The sequence below is a fragment of the Scatophagus argus genome, chromosome 7, assembly GCF_020382885.2.
Source record: "Scatophagus argus isolate fScaArg1 chromosome 7, fScaArg1.pri, whole genome shotgun sequence".
NCBI classification, from domain to species: Eukaryota; Metazoa; Chordata; class Actinopteri; family Scatophagidae; genus Scatophagus; species Scatophagus argus.
This window is the reverse complement of record NC_058499.1, coordinates 14,707,957-14,725,472: the sequence shown is the minus strand read 5'-3', so window position 1 is coordinate 14,725,472 and position 17,516 is coordinate 14,707,957. Positions and strand designations below refer to the sequence as shown.

Below are 17,516 nucleotides of genomic sequence, written 5' to 3'. Positions count from 1 at the left end.
AGTCTTGGACAGATTTAGGCTCAGTCAAGGGATTGTCACCAGAATTTTCCACTAACTCTGTTACAGGCTTTTGCTTAGGCTTTGATGTAAAACTTACTGTTTCACTGTTTTCAGGTTCAGGCACTTGAACAGGTGTAAAATAATGGTTTAATGTAGAGCTTTGATCAGGTTTTGTTTTTTCTTCACTTTTTGGGTCTTTGTGAGGTTTCTGCTTTTGGTCCGGCTTGTCAGTTTTGAGAGGATGGACTGGATTTTTCTGAGGTTTCAAGTTTTGATTAATACTTGGGATCACAACAGGTTTAGGCTCTTGGTGAGTTAGAGGGTCTTTGTCAGAACCAGTTGTGTTTAAGGTTCTAGGTCTCTGGACAGGAGGCACAGACTTTTGATGAGGCTTTGGCTTTTGAACAGGTAACTGTTTTTGAGCAGTGGTATGTTCTCTGCCATGTTTATGCTTTTGAATGCTTTCTGGATGTCGATCAGTTGCTAAATTGTCAGGTAGAGGTCTTTGGTCAGGTTCTGGAATTTGGACTCTTTCAGAGTCTCTGTCAGGTTCAGATTTCTGGTTGATTATAGGTTTTTGGTGAGGAAGTTTCTGTTTTTGGTTATAATTTGCTTTTTTGTCAGACAGAGGGGCTTCACCACGTTTACGGTCATTCTTAGGATTTTTAAGCTTTAGGTCTTCTTCAAGCTTAATTACAGGTTTTTGCTTTTCACCAGGCATCGGTCCTGGGCCTGGTAGAGGTTTCATGCCAGTCGTAATGTTTAAGCTGATGTTCTTCTTAGCCGTCCAGTGGCTGTGGTCTGCAACTCCTGTGAATGTAGTTGTGTGTAAATTCTGATGAGCTGTGGTAGTTGCAGTTGCCATAGTTGAGCTAAGTTGTCCCTGGGGGCCTGCCCCAGATCTTGCACTGGTTGCAGAGGCGAACTTCATTGTGGCACTGGTTATCTGCTGTCCTTGGTCACCCATTGTGCTTATTGTGGCCGTCGTTGCTGGCCTACTTGTGGTCCAAAAGCCTGCCTCTGCATCAATGCTTGAGTGCTCAAAAATGCCATCTGCTTCTATGTCCGTACTTGTGGTTGGTGGTGTATCAGCAGTTATTGTCATCCCTTTATTGACGCTTGTGATTGGAATTGCAGTCGAGCTGGCCAAATGAGGAGATGGAAGAGATGATGCAAAGCTTGTAGCTTCTTTTGAGTCCATGGAGTGTGTTGGATATAAACTAGTGGTAGCGTGAGGAGTCGGACTGACTGAAACGTCGTCTGTCCTCTCGATTGCCTTGCTGGATGCTAAATCTCCATCACTGTCTCTCTGTACACTCTGGACCGTTTGTTCTCCTTCTGTTTTGATCTCGTTTCCTGTTTCGCTGTCCTTATCCTCTCCTACTTTACCCTTTTTTATAGTCTTCTCTTTTTCTGCACGCTCGATGCTTTCAGTCTGTTTTGGTTTCTCATTATTTTGCTCCACTTTTATTCTCTTTTCTAGTTCCATTTTTCTCTCCTCGCTGTGGTGCTCTCGCTCCTTATTTGTATGCTCATCATGATCCTCAGACATCTTTATTCCATCACTGCCCCTGTCTTCTGCTGTTTGGGTCTTTTTCTCTCTTTCCTTTGTTTCATGTCTCCATATGTTATGGTCATTTTGTTCTGTTTTCTCCTTATTTTTAATAATACTGGTAATCTTCCTGTCCTTTTCGTTTTCCGTGTCCTCTCGATCTCCCTTTGAATTCCCCTTTCTGTGTTTTTCTTTATTTCTGCCTGTCTCTCTCCCCCTGTTATTTTGTTCAGCAACCTTTTTTATGACCACATCCACTTTTCTGTCATTTCCACTAGCAGCTGGAACTGCCGCTTGCTCCAATTTGTCCTTTCCTTTTGCCCCCTCTGCCTGAGTTTTTCCGTCTTTTTCTGTCACTTGTTCTGGGGTTTTTTCATCCTCATTTTCTTTTACGACTACTTCATCACTATCTCGTTCTGCTTCCCATTTCTTTCCTCCTTTTTCTTCCAAAATTGTTCTTTTTTCAGAGTCAGTGTCACCATTGCCTCTCATAGTCTTTCCTGTTTTAACCCTGTCTGTCATACACGCATAGTTGAAATCTTTTAGTCTCTCAGGATTTGTCTCACTCAGCCAGTTCCTCTCATTCTTATGTCCATTCGAACCCTCATTCAGCTTTTCATGCTCGCTTTCTCTTTCCCTTCCACACTCTCTCGCAGGTTGGCTTACTGTACAGTCTGCGCACATCTTCCGCAGTTGATCCACATTATCCTTCAGTTTCTGCAGATCCTCCACGATTGTATCCAGCTCTCTGAGCTGCTTTGGCAAATGGACAGTCAGCGGCGGTAGGCTCAATAGGTAGGGACACGTGCTCTCATACTGTTCATGTCTGCATGGCCCCTCAGGTCTCAGAGTTACAGTACAGGGCCCAAATCCATTATCCCCAAGGAGATCTCCTTCATCAGAGTCCACTGTGGTCCAACAGAAGCTCAAGAGGGCCAGCAGGGTCCCACATATGCACAGTGCTGTTAACCTCATCACGTCCTGAGAGTGAAGAGTAAAAGGAGAGGCGGCAGAGAGTGTAAAAAAGACCCACCTCAGTTTGAGAAGCGCAGTGACAGTGAAAGGAGGAGGTAAGGTGGGAGGGAGAAGAGGAGGGAGGGGATGGAGCTGTTAAGTGGAAAGTGAGTCTGTGAGAGAAATTAGGAGCGAGAAGCTTTGTGAGGGAAACAGGTGGAAAAAAAGGAGGATTGTGGGGAGGATTGGGTGGTCCTAGACAGTCTCTTTGAGATAGTGGACAATAAGCATGAGGCGTGAGGAAATTATAAAATATTTCTACTTCATAACATAAGCATCACAGTTCTGAATCACTTACGAAAAAGCACAAACTGTGAAAGCTTTTGGAATCATGTGTCTTACTATAATCCTATTATTACATTCCGGTGTATCCTGATCGTAATCACTTAATGAAGGCCATTCGTAATGCATTCTCACTCCATGCTGTAGTATCGTGCAACTGAATATGCATGTGTGTCACAGTTGCTTTGGCAGGCGCTTCCCAAGCTTCCTGTCAGTGGGTCCACAAACATGTGAGTGACAGATGTGACAGGTCAAAATATGCATTTCAAACAGAATAGTTTGTCACTCAGATTTGTAAGGACATATTTCATTTTGCTGTAACCTGTGGTTTAGTTCATTTTCTGACTAATGGAAGTCAGGATGTCAGAATGTCAGATTTATCCAAGTGGCAGCTTGATTCAAATGCACTGCTAGTCGAGAGACATTTCTCATGTGTTATTGACTTTTACTTGGACAGTACTAATCCTCAACAAGTGCAGAGAATTGGTGAGGCAATCTCTGAGTGGAGAAGCTAAGCTCAAAGTGTGCACACTGTCTGTTCATGTAAGATTTCAGTACTGTGCTAATTCGTTGTGTCTAGATATAGTCAGAAAAAAAGAAAGAGAGAAAGCACAGTCACATGAACTAAATGAGGCATCTGCTTGGCAGGGAGTTTAGATAATGAGGCTTTAGTTTCTCAGACCTGGGGTGTAAATGTCAGTCCCACCACAGGATATTAGATATGAGTGATAGCATGCAATGCCAGTGTTTGATGTTTCAGAAATGTGTCCATTTGTACTGCTAGTTAGGCCACTTAAATTGTCTTGTTTGTAGACTTTGATGAAACATGACCCTTGTGCATTTTTGTTCTCTGTCTCTTGCATTGGCTCATTTCTCTTAAGGCACAAAACTGGAGAGACTTCTCAGCTGTCCTTTAATAATGACAAAGGAAACCATTTGGTAAACGAGAGGAGTGTGGGAAGCATCAGGTTAGAGACAAAAAGGCTCAATAAAGGACAACATTGCCCTGCACATTCATAGTTATGTCTGGAGTATAAGAGCATGACAGCTTCGAATGGTTCAGTTTGCAAAAAATATTAAATCTTGAGAAGACGAAAAGGAAATGGTTCAAGAAATTCAATTTTTGATTTGCCCTAGATTTCCCTAGATTGCCCTAGATTTCAACTAGACAATGTTGAGGCCTTGTAATCCTTGTATATAAAGGTGGTGACTCTTCAGACATCCAGTTTGACTTTACATTACAAGTTGGACCTATCCTTTATCCTTTCACCTTTCACAGTCACTTTGGCTCTTCAACACTTACACGGGGAAATAGTGTAAGAAAAATGTTTACATTCTGGAGAGACTTCTGTCTGAACACTAGATCGGACCGCTTTATTATCACAGAGCCACATCTGTCACAGCGTAGCCAAGCATAAATCTCATACGGTCGCTGCTTAGCCACAACAAACTAACCTGATGCATGAGCTGCAGGAGGAACGATAACGATTAATGCAGTGGATTATGGTTAACCGGGTCAATTCATTTGATAATAGTCAATCTTAATTAATCTGTTCTGATCTCTAAAGCAGCGGAGTGCGGCCAGGAAGTCTGTTATTCCCAATTTAATACCTTCACTCCTGCCTTTACCCATTTATGGAGTGCAGGTTTTTTTCTCCTCAGGGTGCCCTCTTTGGACACAGTGTTTTGAATTCCCCTAGCGAGCTGGCTCGGCCCACTCTCTGTCCTGGATTGTGTAAACACTGTGGTTTTTTCCACTCGAACTAGAACAAACATCTGACCATCAGTCCAGCTTTGCTGCTGGTGCTTCCTGGCACAACACTTCATCCCCCTACACTTCGGGCAGAGGAGCCAATGTCGTCGGTCTTGTCTGTTATGTGCATAAGTGTCTCATTTCCAACTGAACTGGAGTGAACCCAACCACTGTCATAATGTCGCGCCAGCCTCTTGTAATACCACACTCAGCCTGTCTGCCTGGAGGTATAAACCTACCTGGACAATATTATTCTACTGACTCACTGCTTGCATACTGAGAACAAATCAGCGGATTCCTTTAGCAAAACAGACCTGATATAACACCTGTCTTAAATCCTGTGGATCAGTGTGTATTGATTTAAAATTCGAAGTATCACTCCTGTCTCTTTCGTACTCTCTGTCACACACAACCACGTTCATATTCACATGAGCTGTCCATTGTCTGGTCCTTAATTCTTCAGTTACTGATTCATTCCTTCGACATGTGAGAGAAGGTTTGTTTCATGTGTCTACTGACTGATAGGGATTCTTGAAAATAGAACAACCAAGTGTCCCTCACATCTGGGCTGGATTTCCTACAGCTAAGCAACACCAGATAACGTCAGGTCAATTTGTTTCTAATCCAAAAGCCTGGACTTCATTATGACAGTGTTTGGAATTTATATTTAAGAATCCTTGTCCTGATGAAGGATATGGAAAGCAGGTGTAATGTGGGAACAGGTTATCTGCTGTGGTCACCTTCTGCCCAGAGGGAGTGGCCCCCGAGGTAAAAGGGTACATTATTGAGAGCATGGCATATGGAGAATATTTGTGTGTAAACTTTATAAAGACAGTTATTTCCCACCCGTGGGTAACAGAAACCACGTGGATGGATGAGATGTAAATACACTGACAGTTTGTTGACCTTTTTCCACTTCTCTGCAGCAATTCTACATCAATAGTTAGAGAATGAATGAATGAAAATGAATGAATGAATGAATGTTTAAGATCATTATGTACTGTATGTAAAATCCAGCCATAGCTGTCAAATAAATACAGTGGAGGCCAAAGTACAGTATTTCCGTCTGAACTGTAGTGAAAGATGAAGTCACATAAAATGGAAAACTAAGTGGGATGCAAGTACCTTTCAGGCTTGAGTACAAACTTTTCACCACTGCTCAAACTGCCATAAAAGCTTTTTCTCTTTGCACCATCTCATGTTATTGGAGCCCAAAATAACCTTTACTTTATAATTCTGTAAACTGTGTCTTCTTGTCTATGTTAACTGTTTAAGCATCCACGCTGAGTGTGACATTCACCCGATGAACAAATTGGGTTAAAAGAAATAAGCAAATCTCATTTTAGAGTAAGCCAATGTCAGCGCTGATGAACAATGTATACACAACCTCTCCAATCTCCCTGGCATATTAAGACCTCTACTTTAGTGGCTGCAGATACAGAAGAGAGTAGCATGTAAATGGATGCAGTCTGAGAGAGAGGACCGTCTGACATGTATTCCACTGACATTCCACATCATGGCAGGATTTGTTTCTGTTATCTGTCATGATGAAAACATTCATCCAGTATTCGTATGCTAAGAAACAAAGTGTTTAGGCATTGTATTAAAACTTCAATTGCATAATGCTAATGTTAAATGAATAATAGTACTTAGATCATGGAGGCAATAAAGTAGTGATTAACCCAGTCTTACTGTGCAGTAGAAAAGAGTGCATTTTCAGTTGACATGTCCAAGCAACACTGATTGTGTTGTTTTGTGTTTTCATGAGCCCTCGACGTTGCTGTGCGGATCATTTTATGTGATGATTTCCACAGAGGAATAAGAGCCCTACACTGCCACCTAGTGAATTTTGAAGTAACATCTCAATACGTGCAAATTAGGTTTTTTAAAAAGGTCAAAATATGACTTTGTTGGTCCATTGATGAAATGGATAAACTTATAATGGTATTAATATCTCAAAATGGACTTGTGAATCCAAAATTGGAAGAAAATGAAAATTATGACAGAAAAATATAACCATTCATCGGGTGTAACGGTGTAATTATTACAGCAAGTAGCCACACCTGGAGGATTCCTCGTCTTCTCTGATCAATACTTTTATTTACATTTTTCTGTGTACATTTTTATTGTTATCGTATGTGGTGCAGATTTTATAGCTCTCTTTCTCGCTCTCTCTCAAATGTTTAATTTTAGGCCATATAAATAAAATAGGCTGAACCACAAAAGCAGATAGCCAAAAATCAGAAGTAAAAATAAACAAAAACTAATAAATCACGTAATATAAATACTGACGACTAATCAGGAACTAAAACATGCCATTTTTGCTAAATATATTTCAGTGCTACTCTACAATGAATATGAATAAGTCGACTTCTTAATGTATGGTTTGATAAACTGGTTGTCCAGGGCAGCAGAGTAGAACTGATAAAGACTCAGCAGCTCTGTTATGTTTACAGTAACGTTGCAGCAAGAGTACAAATACAGTTAGCAGTACCGTGCTGTTTCTTGTTCTGTAGGCTGTAAACAATCCAGTCTGCTGCTCTCCTTCCTCTGTGCGTCTTACGTACCTCGTTAAACCCCGCCCCCGACCTGGCTCTCACGCACCAGTTACGTCTGACCGTAAAAAATAGAAACTTCCAAGATGGCCGAGGCCGTGGACTCCATGCATTTCGCAGCAAACAGCAAAACAAATTCCCCCAAACCCCTGATAGCTAAACGGCCACCGGAGAGCCGACCGCAGTCTTCCAGCGACATATACCCACCACCCCCTAAGAAGGTCCGGGTGGAGGAGAAGGGCTTGAAGCACAGGAAACTGAACGGAGAGGTGTGCGCAGGGGAAAAACACAACGGGAAGCAGAGTTGTGGGAGCCCAGCGAAATGGAGTTTCGGCCCGGCCAAGGCGAGCCACTCCATCGCCGCAGCGGTGCCAGCTACTCCCGCTCGGAAAATCTTTAAAATCAGCAACTTCCTTGCCTCGCCACCCAAAGTGAAAAAGGCGAAAGAGAAGCGACACAAGGAGAAGGAGAAAGGCAGTGAAGCGCAGCGGAGCTCGGTCGCTGGTGTGGAGAGAGTGAGCCCAGCTAGCTGCCATACAAAGACCGAGAACGGCGACATGAAAATGCCACAGAGAGGTAGGACAGCACGGCCAGCCTGCTCACTACAGCACCCTGTTAAAACACTTTACGGTCAAATTAAAACTGTAGGAGAAGCAGTACTGTATTAAATGATTTATTAAACTATTACAGAATTTTCTCTACTACAGGCCCCAGTATTTATTAGGCCCAGATGGTGATATATATATACACGTGGAAATGTTTGTTCGTCACTTATGTTGCTCAGCATGTAGCAACATTTCACATCACTTCGTGTCCTCTTCTGCTCCTCTAAGATCACCGTGTGAAGGAGAAAGACAGAGAGAAGAAGAAGGAGAAGATTAAAGAGTGGAAAAACCACAAATTGCCGCCTGTACCGGACATTACAAGAGAAAACGGGGAGGCGATTTCTCCACAGAAAGGTAGGGATGAAATTTAACGCTGACCAGTTGGGATGTGTGAAAAGTGATTTTATTTTTATTAACTTGGGAGAACGTGAAATTACATTAGTCTCTGTAAGATGTTATACATGGATACAGTGTTGGAGGTGTGACTCTGGCATCTATGCTCAAGTCACCTAACTAATAATGAGAAGAAGTTAAAGCAGACTGGCATGATTACATATTTGATTTATAACAACATTTGAATGAATTGAACATTTGAAATTTGAATGGATTATCAATTTCTGATAATTCAAGTTGAAATCTCGAGTATATAAAATTGCTATTTGAAGTCCCCAGATCGTCTACATATTTTAGGCCTCAGTTGAAGCACAACATACTTTGTCTATAAAATTGTCTTTTCCTCCATTATAGAGTCTACAGAGAAGCCCAAAGCTGGTTCAGAGGAAGACCTCCTGTTGAAGAAACTCAAGAAGAAGAAGAAAAAGAAGCACAAAGATGGTGAGCGAGTGAAGGAGAGGCACAGCCGACCCAAAATGTATCATCGCTCCTGCCAGACGGTGTGTTCAGGAGTGTCTTTGGCGCTGCCCGAGTTCCTCAGTCGAATTAATGGGAATAACAGTATTAACAGCAGCAGTCTACACCACGCTCCCGCACCACCACAACAACACCATCAGGATCCCCCTCTTACCTCCGCTACCTCTGCCTCCATCTCCTCCATGGTCAGGGACAGGCTTGGCTACAGCTCTCCGCTACACTGCACCCCAGTGCCAGGCCTGCCCGGCCTGGAGTTTGGCCACCTGATCCACATCGAGCAGCAGGCTAATGGAGGCGCTTCTGTGGTGCATGCCTACAGCGATCAGCTCTCCTGTCTGTCTCCGGATGAGATGCAGCGTTTCGCCCAGGAGTTTGTGACCCTCTCATTTAGTGAGGACGAGGCCCAGGCTGCTTGTTTTGTGATGGGAATCATCCATGGAGCGGCATCCTATCTCCCAGACTTCCTGGACTACTTCTCCTACAAGTTCCCTAATGCACCAGTGAAGATGGAGGTGCTCGGGAAGAAAGACATAGAGACGACGACCATGGTAAACTTCCACTCTCAGGTAAGCTGGTTGTTTTTTGTTTTATTTTTCTCCTCTGTGGTAAACACAGTAAAAAGGCTCTGAGCGTAAGAGGATGCTGAACTGTCCCCTTCAATACTGTGAAGTGTCAGTTTGTAGTACGGAGGTGTGAGGTGCACAGACTCAGCTGCCACAAGCTGAAACAATAGTTTTATATGTGTGTTGTGAAGTTCTCTGTGTGTCAGCCTTCATCCAGTCTGTTGATCGCCAGAGCTTTTCACGCTGCCTCAAGCCATCTTTTCTCCTGTGTTTCAGCATCCAGGTTGTCTTGTGGAGCACTAAGCCCTAACGTTTTGTGTCACATTGTTTGTCTTTTAATGTAGTGGTTTCTTGGAAAGCTCTTCTGTCAGGAGTACTTGACAGTGATTATGGCCCGGTCAGTTGGAGTTGTGTTTTCATGTCAACCTCTGAATATACTGCTGAAGAAAGTTTCATTGTCTAAGTTGAAAAAATGTTATTGTCTGCCTTGTGAAGCTGATAGTGACAAGGTCTGCATTCAGGACGACTGCTTTAAAGTACACCTGAGTCGTGTTGATAATTTTGTTTTGCTGGACTCTGCTGCACTCATGTATGGTTCATGTTGTCTTGATTGTTCGTGTTGTCCTTCATAATCTAAAATCAGACCAGGCTCTGCTCTGAAGTTTCTACCTTCTGAAAGGAAGTTTTTCCTCACCAGTGTCGCCAGGCACTTGATCATGAGGTTTTGTTGGGTCTCTCTGTGCCAAAAATTAAGAGAGAGTTTGGTCTGGACCTGCTCTGATTGGAAGGCGTCATGAGACAACTTCTGTTGTGATTTGGCGTCCTAAATTGAATTGAATTAAAATCCCGAGATGAATTTAATTTGACAAAATAAAAAACGGATTGTTATCGTTGTTCAACAAATCATGCAAGAACACCAATGACAGTCAGAAACAATCAGTTTTATTTTATGGTTCACACTTTTTTCCATCTGAGACTTAAAACAGTGTTGCCGCATATAATAGATTAGCGTCATCTCTTGAGATGCACCGACCGACCGGTCAGCCAGGGACCGGAATCGGACAGTTTTCAGCATTCTTAACCCGCACCGGAGACCAGCCGGTCAGTCTCCAGTATCAGACTTCAAGCGGGTCTGTTTTACGCATGCGCATATGTAGAGCGATGCAGGCAAACACGTCACAGCCGCACGCTGACATGTTTTTAGCCTGGACGTTACTGCGAGCGAAGAAGACAAAGCTCACAATCTGTAATACATGTAAGGCCAGAGTAAGCCGTGGGGTGCCGTCACAAAAACATTAGGAACAACAAACATAATCAGACACTTAAAACACCATCACCCAGCTGAACATGCCCAGTTTGAAGAAGCTAGCAAAGGAAAAACAGCTAAACCTAAAGCTAGCCAGAGCTCAGTGCCAGACACAAGCTAGCAGCCTCTCCTGTCTTTTCATGGTATGAGCAGTGAAAAGACCAAAACAATTTGGAGGAAAATTACGGAATTCATGACCCTCAATAATCTGCTGATCTCCATAGAAGCTTCAGAAATTTGATAAATTACCTCAGCCCTGGTGAATTTTAAGCATACAGTAAAACAGTATATGTTACTGACATTTGTTTTGTTATATAAATCTGTTGCACCTGCTTTTGTTTGATAAAGTAAAATGTGTCAGATAAAGTAGGGTGTCTTTCCAGTTGCCGAGCACTTTATTTTGAAAGGAAATTGTAAAGTTAAATATTTTCTTTTATTATGAAAGTAAAATTTTGCATTGAAGAAAAGTTGATGTTTGTTTGTATATGCTGTCAATTATAGTTGTTCAGAAGAAAATTTGAATTGGCAAGAACTGATCTTGGCAGGTCACACTAGAGCAAGGCACAGTTAAGATAAAAAAAATCTGATCCACCTGAGGCAGCAGTTTAATATTTCTTAAATCAGAAAAGGCAGAAATTAGGTCCAACCTACACTCCAATGAGAGTTTGTGTTCTGGTGCCATTTGAACATGTTTTGTCAAATTGAGAGAATTAAGTCAGGAAAACCTAAAATTATTCAAACCCAGGGACCCCTTGCTGGGAAGAAAACATTTCCAATGCGTGTCTCTCTCTCTTGATCGTACTGATCCCCGGAGTGCTTTGTAATCAGATATTGCTACAGCTCGTCTGGCATCATGACTTCCTCTGCTACCAACCAACACGGGGCAGATGGTACATTTCATCCTGTTGCTGTTCTCAATAAAACCAAACTCAACATGACTGTCAGCATATTTTCTTAATTTAGCTACTTTGGGCTTAACGTCACTTGATCTATGGACTGTGTTTCCCAGCTAACAGTGTTGAGATGGTGCAGCAGCAGTATTCAGTGCCCATCAAGTTGGGACTGATTCCTGACTGCATTTGCTGTTGGACTGGCAGACAGTTTCTACTGGCACTGGGCTTACATGTAATGGATATAGTATTACATGTATTTTACTGCATTGCTTAGCTCAAGTATGCAGTTTTTAGTAACCACACAGTTTTATAACAGTGTTTTGCTCCTCTGGGATGTATGTCACAGACCCCAGCAGTCTTCATTTCTCACTTTGAGAATCACCAGGCATCTTGTGATGCTGCAGCATGTTGTGACTTTTTTAGTTTTCCTTTTCAAACAGTTTTGTATTAAAGACATAAACAAAGCCAAGTACAGAGAGAAGATGTAGCAAGATAACTGCTAACAAAACTTATAAAAGGTAAAGGGCCCTTTGGACATTTTTAAGAAACAGGTCTCTCTCTCTCCCCCTTTTTTTTTTTTTTTTAACAATTTCAACATGTTGGCGGTAGTTGAACGCTCACAGGGCCGTATCAGTTTCATCAGAATCTGGTGTCATTACCAGTGACCAGTCACTGTTATCTCTTACTTATACCATGACGCATCCCTTAATTCTGGTCATTGCTTATATTTTCTTGTTATAGCAATTCTAAGTTGTAATTCACAACACTTATAACATAGTAAACACTTAAGTTTGTGCAGTTTTATTCCTTCTAACACAACACAGTAACCTGTCATGTGCACTGTTGGTTGTCTTTGGCACTTTCCTTTAGTTTCCTTTAATTATTTAGATAAGTCATTTTTCAATCAAAAAGGCCAAATACGGTTTCAGCTTCTCAATTTTTGACATTTTATAGACTTAAGAAATGTGAAAATAACCTGCAGATTAACCAATGTTGAAAATAATTTTTTTGAAAAATTTTGTATCAAGATTGAGGTGTCTGGGAAAATGATTGCAATATGATTTTTTTTTCCTTTGCATATCATTCACTCCAGAATCTTATGAATTCTTTACTGCCATAAAACAGCACACAATAAATTTGGCACATCTTGGAGTTTATTACACTGCAGTAAAAGAGCACCACAACTTCAAAATCGTGAACAGTTGTATCACCCACATTCTGACACATAATAAAGGCTTATGAGCTGCTCTGGGCTCTTGTTCCTGGTTCAGGAAATCCCATTCATGCTGTCAGAGTTGACATTTAAATGTTGGTGTTTGTGCAGCTGAGCCTTAATGTCTGATGAGGGACCCATGTGAACCTCACGTCTGATCTTTGTCTTCCACTTTCTTAGATTGGATAGTATAATCCACCGTGCTTGAAAATGAAAATCTCAAAGACAATCTTTTATTACTCTGAGTGAAAGTAACTTGCCTTTAACTTCTTCCTTCTTTACCTCTTCTTCCTTAACGTTCTGATGACCAAAATCTTTGTATTTAAGCTCCTGTTAACTACCAAGCAGATGCTCATGGTGATTTAATGAGTGCTTTCTTGAAGGCAGGTGCTTGAAGGAAAGGTCACAGCTTCTATGTTAAGAGCACACTGACAGTCCTAGCCTTAATAGTAAGGAAAACAATATTAGTCTAGTAAAAAGGCATATGATGTTTTTGAAAAGGTCATAAAGTACATGTCAGGTTTACTTGTTAGACCTGTCACATTAAGATATTTCAATACCTGCTGGGTGAGGGTGTGATCTGTCTTCTCTGTGGTCCCCCCCTGCAGGTGAAGCGGACATATTCCCAGGGAACTTACCGTGCCGGGGCCATGCGGCAGGTCAGTCTGGTTGGGGCTGTGGACGAAGAGGTTGGAGACTACTTCCCAGAATTCCTCAGCATGTTAGAGGAATCTCCCTTTCTGGAGGTTAGTGTGTATGTATTTCTGTACGTGTAAGCACCCCTACAGCCAGTGGATGTGCGGAGGGAAGGAAGTTATTATGTAACTCTGAAGGTTCTCACCCTGTGTTTATGTAGCGGACTCTGCCCTGGGGAACATTCTCCAGTCTGCGGCTGCAGAGCCCTACTGAGAGCGACGACGGCCCCATCATGTGGGTCAGACCTGGAGAACAGATGATCCCTATGGCAGACATGCCAAAATCACCCTTCAAAAGGAAAAGGTGAGATGACCTGTTGAGCCCGTAAATGTTTGCCTCTGCACAGGTGTTACCATCTCATCACCAGCATCATTTAAAAAAAAAAAAAAAAAGTAGTTTGAAGTAAAGCTGATGGAGCAAAACCTGAGAAATACTTACAGCTTATCTTACAGCACCACATGCCATGTACAGGTACTTAATCAGGAACATATCATGACTGTTGTGAATAAACATATTTCAGGTCCACCAATGAGATAAAGAACCTGCAGTATCTACCCAGAGCCAGCGAGCCCAGGGAGATGCTGTTTGAGGACCGGACGAGAGCCCACGCTGACCACATTGGTCAGGGGTTTGAGAGACAAACTACTGCTGCTGTTGGTGTGCTGAAGGCTGTGCGTTGCGGAGAGGAGTGAGTACACAGTGACTTTTCTTTTTTACCGTACTACATACAGTACACACACCCAGGAAAACAGATTTGCATTGAATACAACCTGACAGCTATGTGTTGTCTAGATAACCTTTGTTCTGCTGTGATGGACAGTTAAGGGCAATGAAATGTAGACAGTCAATGTAAATAAGCAAAAACACTTATAACAGAATACATCGTTAAAGGTGTCATTGCCTTTTCCTGTGAAACAGTGATGTGTAAGAAACACAGCTGGTGTTGCTTTTTATTTTGCATTCAGAGTTTAACTCTGATCAGTAAATAAAACTTTGCCAATTGCCTTACAGCAGTTACGCTCCTGCCCGGATCACCAAAGATGTTGTGTGTTTTCACGCTGGAGATTTCCCAGATGTGGTTATGAGGCTGCAGCTGGACCTCCACGAACCTCCACTGTCTCAGGTGGGTTAGACTTATTAATTTTAGCTTGGTAGGGTACAGCAGTATAAATAGATCTTTTTTTATGTGACTGTGAGATCAAGTGTCATCAAACATCCTTTCAACCTGCACTAGTCAATATTTTTACATTAGCAATAAATCAGTTGACTGTAATATAAAATGTGGTTGCTTTTGTAGTTATGAATCTGCAGATTAACTGTCACCCTCCTGTGTTGCTTTAGCATGGGTTTCAGCTCATTGCTTTTTCCAAATGAATGATAATGTTGGTCCATGTCTGCTGAATGTGTAAAAAAAAAAAGAAAAAAGGAAATGTTGTGCTAATATTTTCACCCACACAGCTTTATGGGTGATAATGTCACAGCTGTGTTTACAGCATGTTGGATTATCCCCAAGTGTCCAAAAAAGTCAAACAATGCAGCTTTAAGTGCAAAACATAAAGCTAAAAGAAGAGATTTTCTTTGACCTCCAACATGCAACTGTTATTAATCACTTCAGAGTACTCGTGGGAATTAAAACATTTGCTTATTTTGAGGGACTGCTGAAATCTCATGTGTTTGTGTGCACCGCCTCCACAGTGTGTACAGTGGATCGATGATGCCAAACTGAACCAGCTGAGGAGAGAGGGGATCCGATATGCTCGAATCCAACTCTACCACGATGACATCTACTTCATTCCCAGAGGAGTTGTTCACCAGTTCAAAACTGTGTCTGCTGTCTGCAGTCTGGCCTGGCATATCAGACTCAAACAGTATCACCAACATGAAGAAGAGGAGGAGGAAGAGGAGAAAGAAGAGGAGAAGGATCCACCCGGAGTCGTGACACTTCATATCAAAGAAGAGGAGCAAGACAAGGAGGTTGAGGGGAAGGAGTGTGACCCCGCTGTACAGACAAAGCTAGAGGACGAGGAGACCGAGGGAAGGGAGGGGCTGCCCTCGCAAACTCCGACACAGATTTTCAAGGAGGAGGAGCAAGAGAACAGAGTGGAAATGGCGTCGTTAACAACACACCTACCTGTAGTCAAGAAGGAGGGAGATGAAGGTGTAATCACTCACACGCTAATGGAGCCTAAAGCTGAGGAAGATGAGGAAGAGGATTGCATGGGTGGGGGAGATGAAGATGCAGACGCATGCAGGACACTTCAGAAGGGCCATGAAGACGGTGGAGTGGACAGTGCATCCTTAAAGTCACTACAGCAATCGAGAAAGGAGAATGATGTGGAGGAAGAGAGGCAGCAAAAGACAACAGTACCAGGTCAAGGTCTAAGAGAAAAAACTAAAGATAGTGTAGCAAGCTCTTACAACACGCCACAGATCAAAAAGGAAAAAGATAAAGGAAAAAGAGAGAAAGATGAAAAGGACAGGGTTAAAGAGAAGGAAAAGAAGGACAAGGATAGGAATAAAGAGAAGGAAAAGGATAAAAAGGATAGAGGGAAAGACAGGGATAGAGACAAGGACAGGGTGAGAGAGCAGGACAAGGCTAAAGCCGAGGGAGGAAGAGAGGGTAGTACATCGACGCAGCCGTCGCCACAGATAAGAAGAAAGGAGGACGAGGAGCGGACAAGAGAGGGCAGTAAAGTCTCTCAAACATCCCTGCCTGCACAGAGAGATGAGAAGTGGGACTCAAAGACTCAACCCCACGTCAAGAGGGAGAAGGAGCACGATAAAGACAGGGGAGGCACGCAGGGAGCGTCTCACCTGCGGCCAGACAGAGAGGAGGCTCGAGACACCTGTTCACATAAACACAAGCCTTCACTTGGAAAGAAAGAGAAAAGCGGGCACAAGGAGGGCAATGCGGCGGGTACACAGGTGGTGCAGGCAAAACTGGGGAGAGAAGATGGGAAGACGGGCACTCCCAAACATGCCAACATTCAGGTAAAGAAAGAAGGAAAGAAGGATAAAGACATCAGCAGTAAAGAGGAAAAGAAGAAGTCTGCCTCTGGTACTGCGCTACCAGAACACAAACCACCTCGGACACTCATCACCTTTGACCTCTTTAAGCCTATGGAGGCTCACCAAACACTGGCCCTTTCCTTCACAGACAGTAGGCCTAAGACCCACCATCACAGTGACTCTCGAGGCTCTTCCTCAAAGCCTGGATCTGACAGTCGGACAGTTGTGCCCTCTAAAGGACCAAAAGTAAAGGACACAGTGCAGGGAAAACCTGCCACGCCCCTACAGGACACTCGGCCACAGCAGCACTCGTTAAAACAGCCCCTTAAAACACACACGCCCCAAACACAGAAAGACTTATTAATATGAATGTCTAGAAGTCTTCTTTTTCTTTTGTTTTTTACTGTACAACTTACGCTGAGGCTTTGTTAAAATATTTGAAAATACATCCTCCAGACTTCAGTTGCTTTCTAATTTGCTAACAGATGAGCAGGTGTGACACAGCCACATTACTCCAGCGACGTAGTGAAAAGAGGATGCACTATCCAAGTATTTTATCAGTGCCTAAGAATGTAAGCTAAGTAGCTCACTTCACGTTTGTTAGCGAATGTACGTAGGCTCTATATGAAATGTTATGTGACCCACGTGTCAGTGCCTGTGCACTACTTAGCTTCGCTCTTAAAGCACCTATTTTAGGTACTGGACTAACCAATCTGAAAACAGCCATCCTTACTCCCTGCTATAGGAAATACCTGCGTTCTCTGTTGGGGACATTTCGGCATGTCACTGAGCTCCTGCTGAAATCTTCCTTGCCGTGTTGGTTTAGTCGATGGCGTTTTGTTGTTCATGACATTGGAGCAAGTAGTTGTTTTCAGACTGGACGTTGTTTGACTCACACAGGGCTGTAAATGATACTGTATGTACCAAAACTGTACAGTATAGATGTTATTAGCACCAATGTGAGAAAATGTATACAGAAATTGCATATATTTTTTGTAAGACAAGTTTTATTTTCCATAGAACTTATTTATATCATTTACTGTCTGTTTTTATTTGAAAGCAATGTATGTGAAAATTTTGTTGTAAATACATTTTATTTCCTAAGATAAGACTTGGTAGTGTGATTTATACTCTGATCAGAACCTCTCAATAAATGGTTCAAAAATATATGGACTTACTGTTGCTGTCTCTCCTGCGTTTCATAT

The 17,516-nt window shown here is 42.5% G+C and overlaps 1 protein-coding gene across 2 annotated transcripts; it reads left to right on the top strand.

Annotated features, from left to right (window-relative positions):
* Window positions 1-7,092: 7,092 nt before the first annotated feature.
* Window positions 7,093-17,478, top strand: LOC124062074 (lysine-specific demethylase RSBN1L-like). 2 transcript variants are annotated; one of them, XM_046394552.1, is made up of 8 exons: window positions 7,093-7,732; window positions 7,990-8,115; window positions 8,509-9,197; window positions 13,215-13,352; window positions 13,463-13,605; window positions 13,823-13,990; window positions 14,317-14,425; window positions 14,998-17,478. In XM_046394552.1, exons 1-8 carry the CDS (start codon window positions 7,243-7,245, stop codon window positions 16,678-16,680), a joined length of 3,546 nt encoding a protein of 1,181 aa, XP_046250508.1. In that variant the 5' UTR covers window positions 7,093-7,242; the 3' UTR covers window positions 16,681-17,478. The 2 variants fall into 2 exon arrangements, with proteins under 2 accessions (XP_046250508.1, XP_046250507.1); XM_046394551.1 differs by having other exon boundaries at window positions 7,095-7,732; window positions 14,314-14,425.
* The last annotated feature ends 38 nt before the right edge of the window (window positions 17,479-17,516 follow it).